Source organism: Rhyacophila brunnea, unplaced genomic scaffold (genome assembly GCF_057557595.1).
Source record: "Rhyacophila brunnea isolate RB1 unplaced genomic scaffold, BYU_Rbru_1.0 scaffold_3, whole genome shotgun sequence".
Classification (NCBI taxonomy): domain Eukaryota; kingdom Metazoa; phylum Arthropoda; class Insecta; order Trichoptera; family Rhyacophilidae; genus Rhyacophila; species Rhyacophila brunnea.
In genome coordinates, this window is record NW_028232965.1 from 19,391,892 (window position 1) to 19,403,769 (window position 11,878).

An 11,878-nucleotide genomic window follows, 5' to 3' on the forward strand; every position below is an offset into this window, starting at 1 on the left:
GAAGCATTATTTAATTATCGTAATTTCGGAAAAATGATAAATTATTATTTTTACCGTACATAAATTTTTAGAAGTTAATTAGATTAGATTAAAGTATTTGTACTTCTAATTTGTGGTACTAGCTCAACCCGAGTCTTAGCCTTCTCCACCCTGCGCACTCGTTTGCGGTCATCTCAATGATGAACTTATCCCGACTGACTTCCTTCCTCTTGGATTCTCGACGAAGACCATCTTTTTTTCTAGCATTTGGGCACTATTCCTCTGCCATCGCTGGACATCGCCTGTCTAGTTCAGTCTCATGAGTTTTATGAAGGCGAAGAATTTCGAATCCTTGTCCATGCGATTACAACCAGTGACGTCCCTAGACAAAATGCCGTCCCTCTAGGCCAATGATACTCAACCTTTTTTTTCTTCGGGCCAAATGCATATATTTGTAAAGTAACGCGGGCCGCATCACTACTGGTGTGACGAAAAAAATCATGAAACCCCCACTTTTTCACAAAACATTTTTGAGATTTTAAAAAATATGCGTGTTTTTTTAATTAATCGTGTGCAATAGCAACACTCTTATACCAGATTTGATGTGGACCATAATGACAATCCTCTTCGGGTATCACTATCTGTGCGTCAAAGTCGAAACGAATCTCAAGATATACGAAATTCCTGATAATAAATGTGTTTCGGGCCGCACATAAAAGCTTAAAGAGCCGCAGGTTGAGTATCGCTTCTCTAGACAGTGCCAAAATGCTGCTACATTTTTTTATACAGTACTTTTTATCATCCGTTCATGACTTCAATATCTAAGAAATGTGTTGTATGGATACATTACTAACAAGATATATACCACTAAACCGAATTTAAATCCCATCTCTGCTTCAATAGACAATATTGCGAGTCTACGGTACATTTAAAAATACACTTGACAACTTCCAAAACTCGCGAGTGACTGGCAAACATTTGAATAAATTTTAAATTAGGTATGCGTGTGTCATTGATTTTCACCAAGAACGCGACGTCCAAGGACAACGGAAGTTAACTAGACATCGCGAACCCGACAAAAAAATCATGTTAAAACTTTTATAGTAGGTACCTACCTAATTAATACATTTTGTTTCCAACCAGAGAGCTGATTTTTGTAATGGAAAGATATTTCCGTTATTATTGAGTTAAAGGTACCTATTTCTATATATACCTGATTCTCTTCGATTTACCGCTCTTTGGGTAACTGCCGCCCCCAAGCGACGCTCGATCTGCCTACCCCCACGGGACGTCACTGGATGCAACTCAACATCAACCCCAAAGATGTTAAATAAAACCTTCTCCCATAGAGTTGAATCATAAACCTAATAAAGTGAAGCAGAGAAAGGACCCCTCTGTTCTACTAATTGTCATACAAAATTGTGAAGAAAAATTACAGTTCATTGATGTTGCATAGAAAATTTTCAATCAAATATTTCACTAAATATAAAACATTAGTTTTCAGAAAGAAAAAAACTAAGAACGTCACTAATAAAGCTATTCAGGACTACTATTGAAAAACATATTTAAAATTATTTCAATAACATCATGGGAGATGCAGTACAAAACAATGTTAAAAAGTAGTCAGTATTTTGTTGCCTTGCATTTGTTATGTTAAGGAGTGATCATTTTCAATAATCAATTATTATGAATGGTTTTGGCGTACCCTTCTGGTTTCGTCCGTTTTGCACCAATATAAATATTTAAATATATCGTCACCGTTTTAGCAAAACCATCTATGTGCACTTTCTCAAATTGTGCAGGAGAAGGATAAAACTGAATAAAAAAATAATGTTACATTTAAACATTAAAATTATGAAGAATGCTTTATTATAATCAGAAAATGGTCTAAGATTATTATTTTGTTTACAAAAATCTTTTATTTTTAATACAAAAATAATAAAAATACAGTTTGTGATGTCACATAAGTTGTTTTGACCGTTTTGTAAATACACATAGTTTAATTTATTCATCAAAATGTGAATAATAATAAATTCATGAAAAACTGTTACATAAATAATAGTTGAAATATACATAGTGCATTAGTGATAAATTGCAATATCATTTTATTAATTATTAATGCAATAGTGAGATGATATTATATTTATAAGTTCGTTTACTTTCTATTAGCAGGTTTAAATGTTAGGTTATCGTAGAAATAGTGGTGATCTTTCTCTATTACACTTTTTAATTCCTGAAGATGTATGTATTTCGACTGTGATATTGGCAATGATTCATTATATATATTATAAAGGCAGTCAAACGGTTGCACTGATAAAGTTGAGTTTGTAAAAGATTGTTCCATCTGGTAGATACTGTAACATTTTAATATCATATACAACAGGATCTCCGATTCGTTTTCCTGGTCTGATTGAACTTAATCCAGATTTAATCTTATCCATAATTCTTAAAAATTAAAAATCAATGACATTAATTTTATAAGGTTGTTTTGGTCTTGCTAGCCGCATACGTGCTATATAATCAGATGGTGAATATATTGGAGGCTTAAAATACTTTTTTTAGGTAGCATGTGCACTATCGGCCTCTATCATGGTGTGGCCTTTTTCCAGAAAAAGCTGTTGAATCTCGATGTTTTTTCTCTCTAAAGATATAACTTAGAGCAGTAGCGAATAATTTATTTCGGTTTTGATATCCACACCCATCCGATATTAGAATTATTTCATTGTATTGTCCTGCTTTCGATGAGATGAGACAAATTCATTAGAAGATACATTATGAAGAATGTATATGGTGAAATTGTGTAGTTGCAGCTTTTGTTTATAATACATTTGTGCCTGTGTTTTGGACATAGCAGCACACTTTGGAGATCCATTGTGATTACTAACCGTCCAGTAATACTTCTGGTACTCTCCTTCATTTCATTTTTGGTCTTCTAGCATCTTTTTTTTTTTTTAATAATGTGGCTATTGTATTCCATTTCTGAAACATTCTTCATTTTATAACTACAGCAGATGGCAGTGATGGCACACTGATCTTTACGTGGTTGGTGGATACTGATTTTTTGGTGGTAAATATACTGGAGTATATTCTGCTGCTTTATGACCATTTTCCAGAGACCATTTTTTATATTCATCATGCATTTGTATTTTGGATCGGAAACACAATTCCACACACACCCTGGAGGTATTTTCTCTGCAATAATGGCTGGGAACTTTGGAATTAGATCCAACCATAATGTAACATTTTTCCACAAATCTCTCCGTTTTGATTTTTGGTTGCACTACCAATTATTTATCTTCAGTCAGATTCTTATTACTTGTCATTGTTGCTTTCAATTGGCCACTGTCATCGAGACGTTTGTAGTTGTTTATCCAACTTTTAAATTAATTCTCGCCTATACCCTATTGACCATGTAGGCATCTTCCAGAAATTATTGAATATTTCCTGTCTCTCTTTTTGAGAAAGCATCTTTCAAGCCGTCGTGCAAGACCATAATGCATAGCATATAACATATAAACAAACAATGTGTAGCCAAACTGTAAAAAAACATTACACTCTCGATATCAAAATACCATCTATATGTTACTATAATATACACATAGTTGTTTTTGTGAACCGTGGTTTTTGAACCTTACACATAGCTGTTTTTTATTTTTTGAAATAACTTCGGAGCGAGTTTACCCAACACATAGATCATTTTACTGGCCTATAGAGAAAAAAATAAGGAATGACTTGGTATTTAAAAGTCATTTTTGATAAAAGTGACACATAGATGGTTTTGCTAAAACGGTGACGATATTCAAAAGATTGTTTATTAGTATTCTCGTTAAAATGTCAATAAACTAATATTTAGACAGTTATGTAACGGCCCACATGCGCCACGTAGGTCAAAATGAAGTTGTATGGTATTTTCAGAACATAACCCCGGATATTCCTTAAACATTATAGATAATCTATTTATATAATTTTGAAGCCTTATTATCCTTTATATTTATTTTAAACATTTGTTGACTGCATAAAGTATTTTTATTACATAAAATAGTATTCTTTTAAACCTGTCGATCTAATGTTTTAGAATATAGTCATTTCAGTACATCCATGTGCAGTGGTGTTAAGATTTTTTAGATTTATTAATTTTTTATTTTATATACCTAATATGTATTATTTTTGTAGTCACATTATATAGTGAAATATTTACGATAAAAAAATATATTTATAATCTCTGTGATCCCAAATTTTACAAGAATTAGGCATTTTATTATTCAAAAAATGGGCACGGGATGGGATGGGATTTTGGTTTTAATTTTCTACTGTGTTACCTACAGTTTACACAATATCAACATAAAACATAATCTGTTAAAACGTACCTACGATATTGAACCTCTGAACCTATTTTTTATTTCGTTTATATGAACCGTTTGTAAATAATTTTTGAATGGATAATAATTGATAGATGGAAAGCAGAATTCTTTCCAATATTGTGTCACACGAAGCTATTCTTTCATCAATGACCTCTCTTACTATGGTGCTGTCTAGAAGTGTTAGATCTCGTCTGATTCATTTATATTGTGGCACGTTTAATCATATCATTTATTGTATTGCAAACAATAAATCACCGGTGAATGTTTTCTTCTAAACCTTTAAATTGATTAAAATATTGAAGGTTTTTGGGCTTCCTCTGTTACGTGATAATCAAAATCTAGCCCCTGTTTCATCATTGGTATTTTTTAATTGTTTTGAAATATTATAAGTTGCATTGTCAAGTGTTGGCGATAAAATCACTCAAGAACTAGTGTAGTATATTAATTAAGCAGTATCGAAGACTGCTTGTTGGACCTAGTTAATCAATTAGAATACCTGAGTGGACAGAATAACAATTAATATATACTTTTGACTGTGATAATTTGAACTATTTCCTTCGGCATATTCGGCTTAAAATGTCACAACAAACTGAATCATTTGTTCAGTTTATTTAAAATATTACTTTTTTATAGAAAGTTCTGAATCTTTCATATTTTTTCGAAGTGCGGCACTAGTTATTTTCCTACAATATTAAATAATTATATACCAACGATTTCATAAACGTCAAAATACTTCGATCATCTTTAAAGCAACTTTTCGCTTTTAAATTATTTTACCCCAGTACGTAAGCGAATTAGGTACTAAAATATATTATTATTATTCATGAGTTCTTTTTTCTGTCTTCAGGGGTATAATTTGACCATACTTTTGATACCTACCTAATCGCAATAATTAATATCCAGCAAGCTTTTTCGCTATGTCCAACTAATTTCTAGGGACTTTCTGTGAAGGCATTTTTGAGTATTAATTTGGATAAATATACGTGGTCAATCTCATGAGAAAATCAAACTACAATATTGTACACTATAAGGATTAATTGATTCCTGTTTGGATCATTGCCGTTTTGCATTCGATTGTTACATTATTTTATCTTATTTCAATGGAAACAACCGGTAAAATGTTAATTAATCTAACGAAATATTCAATCGACAATTTCCGCATTGCATTAAGTATTAACATTAATTAGCACTGTGATCGGAACTCGCAATTTCGCATCGCTTTATCACTTTAGAGGACCTTAATAACATTAGGTATATCTCTGAATAATGTAATTCATGTAAATAATTTTATTATTATTGTATCGTTTCTTTCTTACAGGTAATACCACTACGCAATCGAGCGCAGCGGGCGCCAACGTAGGATCGGCTGGAGATCAGACAGGAGTTGGCGAGCATCCGCCGTCGCCAGGCCGACAGAACACGCCGCCAGACCCCGCCCTCGACTCCATGCACATGATGCTGGACCCTCACCTGCGGCCGGTCACCCCGGACCTCTCCAGCGAGGCTTCCGTCAAAATCTTCGAGGAGCACAAGCAGCTCGCTCAAGAATATCTCAAGGTATGTTACATTCTTTATCAAATTGAAGATAGTAACAAAACTTACGCTACATTAAATATAAACATGCATTACCAGTACCTACCTAATGTTCGATAATTTGGGCAGGAAACAAGAGTGGAAGGAGTATCAAAGCGACACAACAGGCGCGATCTTAACATAGGCCGCAATAGCAACCATACACAATAAACAACATTGTCCTTACCTACTTTCTGCACGGAAAAAATTGCGTTTGTACATCATCATCATTGTATGGCACACAACCCTTAGCGGGTCTTTGTCTCCTTCAAAAACTTCCTCCATCCTAGACGATCCAGCGCTCTGGACCAGTCCGGCCATCTCAATTTCAGCCGTTCAGGTCTTTGCTTGCCCTTGGGGATTGCGTACAAGCCCGCCTTGCTGGTATATCCTCTGGAATTCTATACGCGTGGCCGATCCAACGCAGTCTCTGCATTTTCATGCGTTTGTATAAACTGATGGTTAAGCAGCCACAATCCATCTATATTCTATCTGTTGAATGGTATTTCAGTTGGTCTACTAAAGTGGGTTCATAGAGATCCCAACTCTAATTCGAGTCATTTTGCCAAAAATGGCTTACCCAATGTTTATATTTCAATGTGTTAAAGTCAAACAAGGTTATCTGCAAAAAAGTGTTTTTTTTTTAGATAACAATACTTTAGATTCGCGGCTACATAATTGTCAAACAACGTTATGTCAATTTTTTCTAGTTTCTTCTTAAATCGCCAGTAACGTTTAACGTTAACTACATAAAGTTACTATTGCTTAATATCAAAAGATTGTATAAGCTGTTAGCGTTGTTGTCACAAGAGAAATCAAATTATCAAACAACGTCAGCAGCTGATAAAGTTTTTTGACACAAACAAAATACGTTTTAAACTGCAACGTTTGAGTCATATGCGCTCTTAGTGTTTTTTGATGCTTATGTTGGTAACATGAACTGTGCGTTGTTCGTAGTGAAACGAACCTATCTACATTGACATCAGCTGTCAGTTTGGTACGATACAGTCAACAATAAAGTTCGTCATTCACCAAGAGAATAATATAGGTATAATATAGGTATACAAAGTTGATTTATCATTAAATATCATTTTATTAATCTAAATGCGCTAATTGAAAAGTCATTAAATGCTCCGCGTGCAACTAGTTAAGGGCGATCCGTGTCGCTTTCTTCTTTACAAAACTTGGCAACGTTTATAATGAAATTTTTAGCCCGAGATCGCAAAGATAGGCATTATCAGACGGCGCAATGCTTCGATACAAACTAAAATCGTGTACCAGGAGCGGTAGGTGGGACGCTCTGTAAGCGGTGGTGGTGCACCTTTAGTTTCGACGACCAACACAACTTCCGTGGGCACTGGTTGATAAGTCAGACTGTAATTATTCGCAAATCTGCACGTATCGTTTCTGGTCACCAAGGACGTCAAAGGTCGGCAGAAGTAAACTAGACATCGCGAACCCGACAAAAGAATTACAACCCTGTCAAACCTTGTATATTAATTAATACTAATTAATACATTTTGTTTCCAACCAGTGAGCCGATTTTTTTAAAGGAAAGATATTTTCATTATTAGGTACCTAACTATTTCTATATACATTAAATGATTCTCCTCGATTTGCCGGCCTTAGAGTAACTGCTGCCCCCAAGCGACGCTCAATCTGCCTACCCGCACGGAACGTCACTGACCATAACATTGTGTTTCTTTTTATAAATTTGAAGAAAATTAATAAAACAATATTTAATAAAAAAAAAATTGAGTTTTACTTATTTTTAATGAAAGTTTGTACCCATGTATATCAATTTATTACTTTAGTTATTATTCAGCCGAACACTAATTACTTAAAACTGCAGAGAGAATTCATACACATGTTAATGTCAGAAAACGTTATCACCTGTTAGTGTTACTATGTTCAAGTGAAGAATATTCATACTCAGTGTCAAAGGACACTAAGAGTAACTTTTCACATAAAACTATTTTTCATATTTTTTTAAAACCATATCTATGAATTTTAACAATACCATAAGCAAGATAAATGTACAATACACAATAAATTATAAAATATGAACATTATGTTTTAAATAAACATCTCCTTTGTTGAGCTACAAGAAACTAAAAAAACGTTTTTTGGCTCTCCTGTAAAGTTGCACTTTTGTAGATAGTGTTGTTTGACTCTAAGCCCTCGATTTGGGAAGGCCGAATTAGTCTGTGGGATTCTACTTTTCCAGAACTGATGCATTTTGAAAGCACATACACGTCACATACATTTAAAGTAATAATAAATTACTACTAGATTTGCATTTGCTCTACCCATTAGATCCTTGCTCTGGATCAAAAACACATTGAAGAAACAACATATTTTTTTGCAAATGCGGAATTCGAACCCGGAAGGTGCCCACCACTCCGTATTTCATAATAAATGTTCTCCTGATCAAAAAACAATTCGGAACCCCTACTGTAGAGTAGACAGTAAGCCTCAATTACTTGTATTTTAACATTTCTTTTTTTATTCTAGGTGCAAACGGAACTCGCTTATCTGTCAAGATTCAGAACAGAACTTCTGGATCAACACAGGGATGAAGAAGTTTTACGGCAAAAGCGAGAGGCCATGCAGCTTGAAGATGAAAAGGTAAAATTGGTGAAATTAACTTTTACTATTACGGCGGCATAAAATTGAACTAGTGTATTAGAGGAAATGAAACAAACGTTTTGTATTACGGTCCAATGCAGGATGGATTAGTAAGAAGGACAGTAAGAGAATTGTTTAACGATGAGTGCAATGAGTACCCAAAATACCGTTATCATTTTCATGACAAATGGAAAATTGAGTGATTTTTTGTTATGGTAAATGACTTGTAAAACTGACGTGTAAAATGACGTGTACTTGGTAAAAGTCTTGTTTAATTTGGAACACTTCAGTGTCCGCAGCTAAATATAATACATTTGTTTATGTTGAAGAATGACATTGAATGAGTATGATAAATCACTACCAGTTTTTATACTTGATAGTAGATCACAGCCTACTTGAAGTTGGACATGCCTGATATATATTATTATATTTGTGCAACCCAGCAAAACAATCTGAAATGTGATGCCCAAATAAACCTGCATTGCGAAAAGAATAATTTAAGTATTAAGCTTGGTAAGATATAAGCTTCACTTTCATAATATATAAAGGCTCCACCTTTTTCTTCTACATCATCACCATAGTATTCTCACACTTATATGTATTATTTCTGAATTTTATTAGGATTCATTAGAAAAGCTATATTGGAGCCTAAAGAAACAACTGGAACTGATAGGATCCAGTCCCCTGCAGCTGGACGAAGACTGGGTCCTGATACCTGAAGATTCGCCGCACGAATGAAACGATAGCCAGAAAATATGGCTCCCTTAAATATCCAATTCGTACAGTGATGAAGAGTGGATCTCTTTGCCCCCGCCTTTGTCACTGCAAGTGCGTCTTCCTGAAAAGACTAGACAAATGGAAAAGTGTTTGTGTTCATATAATATTCTTGTAAAATCCAAATTGTGAATGATACAAGGAGCACAATGGCTTGTGTGTATTTTTAAAAAGCGCAGGGCATTTATTCGATAGCAGAATAAATAATTGTTTTCTGAGGATATTGTTTGATTAATCTTATTTATTCTATTAAATTGTATCCAATAAGTAAAATTGACATTATATTATTCTTTATCATATAAAATTTGCGCTGCTAATTATTGTAAACTATTTTTGCAGGGAATTGCTTTTAAAATCATATTATTGTAAACATTTTTCAAATCGATTAGCTCAGAACAACACTGTGTCTAATAATGTTCCAAAAAACAGAATTGACTATCTTTGTTCGTATTTAAATATTTTCTCTGAATGACTTTCCTAAACGTGCTTGTGCATTTCTTACTTAAGTAATATTTTTGTGATAGGTCTTGATTTGTGTGTATCCATCTCATCCCGGGGGCATTACCATAATTTTAATAACAAAAAATATTATCTGTGCCAGTTTTCGTGTATGCAGTAATTACCTTCAATACTATCACAAATGACTATGCAATAAACCTGTTCTTATGTATTACACAGATACGAATGTTATCGCACATACATGTCATATAGATATGCATGCATACTATTCAAATCTGACTGACAAAATAAAAGAATGGATCATCATTACCTATTTCTCAAAAAAAACCTGATTCTACCAATTTTTCTTGGTCTTTTCGTGTAAGCATGTGCATTTTTATCGGGATATGTCAGATATTTCAGTGAATCCAGTCCAATCCAAAATTATTGTGCCATCTATATGGTTGTATGTGCATTAACAATGGCATTCCCTTTTGGATTAGTTTTATCAGAGAACAATGTAAAAATATTTTTTTACGTTTGGGATCAAATACCAACTTCATGTATTAATTAATGTTTAGTATTAGAATGATGCATTAATTTAGATATTATGGTTTATGTATGTATGTTTTAACTATTCGACTAGTGCAATGTATCAACCGGTGTGAATGAAATGCAAAAAATTCACTCTACAATATCATCCAGATATGAAATATTTTCAGTTTTAAAGACTATAAAATAGATTTGCACAATATTATAAAAGACAATGAAGATTCAAGCTTTTTATGTTCGGTATATCTACTGCCCAAAGAATACATTATTGTCGTAATATGTTTCAATATCTTTGATGGAATCATTTTGCATGTCAATTGCAATACATCGATTTCTTGTTTTGTAAAAAAATAAATTGATCCATCTATAATTTGAAAATAAGAGTTAAGTAACGATTTTTTTACTAATCGATAACAAATTCGTGAGTGCTCTGGTTTTTTGTAACTTTTACATATTATTTATTATCTCTATTTTTGTGAAAACGATGTTGTAAGATTGATGTGAGATTCATTTTCTAATCATTAAATTAGAACTAAAATTTGTAATACATGTGTATAAAAAGACTAGCGAGATTGTGTACAATATTATAGGTATATTATTATTTACCATAAGGGTGCTAGGATTAAATTATAAAATATTCCACTGCTGATTATTTTTATATGTTTTATGATTTACGTAAAGAACTGTCCTGTTTAAATTGTAATAATTCTTCTGGTCCGGTCATGTGAGAAGTATATTAACAATGATTTATAACAATGTGTATACTATTTTTATATTAAAAAAAACTGTGGATATATTTTGACTATCTTAAACTAACTATTCACATAATTTGACCAGATTTTACTTTAGAAAATTAACTGCATAATCGTTACCGTGGTTGGAATTCTATAGAATCATTGTGCATAACTATTACAATATGTTCAAAATTGTAATTTCATAAAATAAAACAAATTATCAATAATTTTGTAAATATATTTATTTACGTTTACCTTCCGACATTCCTCTTTCGATTCTTCTTTATATGAACAACTGTTAAGTTTATGTTTGTAATTTTTTCATTGTTTGTATTTGAACATTACTATAAGTAAATTTTTTTGCCAAATTGCACATAAAAAATAGCACCATATATTATTATATTCATTAGTAGAGATGAAAATTTTATAAGTAGATATCTTATGAATAGTCAACAAAATTAAAGGTTCACACTATTTTCATGTACCGCCTTCACAACTATCCAAAAGATAGGATTGAAATATGCATTTGACTTAGAGTCTACTGTGCAGCAAGCTTTAACAAATTAATGATGTTTGACGCGACAACATATTCAATTTAATTAAGTATTGTTATAAATAAGTAAGGATGCTATGGCAAAATACATTATCTTATCGAAAAAAGATAATTCAACATTTTCATTATTTCATTTCCATTCAAAACAGTTTGGATTATGAAAACAGTAAATTTTCCAGTCACGTTTAAACGCTGATAAAATTATATTTTCGATAAACAAAACAATCAAATATAATTTGTGCTTCTCGGTAAACATTATTTTACATTCTTGAATAGAATTTTAAAAA

The 11,878-nt window shown here is 32.6% G+C and overlaps 1 protein-coding gene across 2 annotated transcripts in view; it reads left to right on the top strand.

Moving 5' to 3' along the window:
• Positions 1 to 11,265, top strand: part of Tak1 (TGF-beta activated kinase 1) — a 98,533-nt gene extending 87,268 nt beyond the window's left edge. For both annotated transcript variants that reach the window (XM_085952719.1, XM_085952718.1), the window contains 3 exons: positions 5,659 to 5,897; positions 8,427 to 8,540; positions 9,162 to 11,265. In XM_085952719.1, the coding sequence (XP_085808845.1) occupies positions 5,659 to 5,897; positions 8,427 to 8,540; positions 9,162 to 9,278 (470 nt within the window). In that variant the 3' untranslated portion in view covers positions 9,279 to 11,265. The remainder of the gene's footprint in view (positions 1 to 5,658; positions 5,898 to 8,426; positions 8,541 to 9,161) is intronic.
• The last annotated feature ends 613 nt before the right edge of the window (positions 11,266 to 11,878 follow it).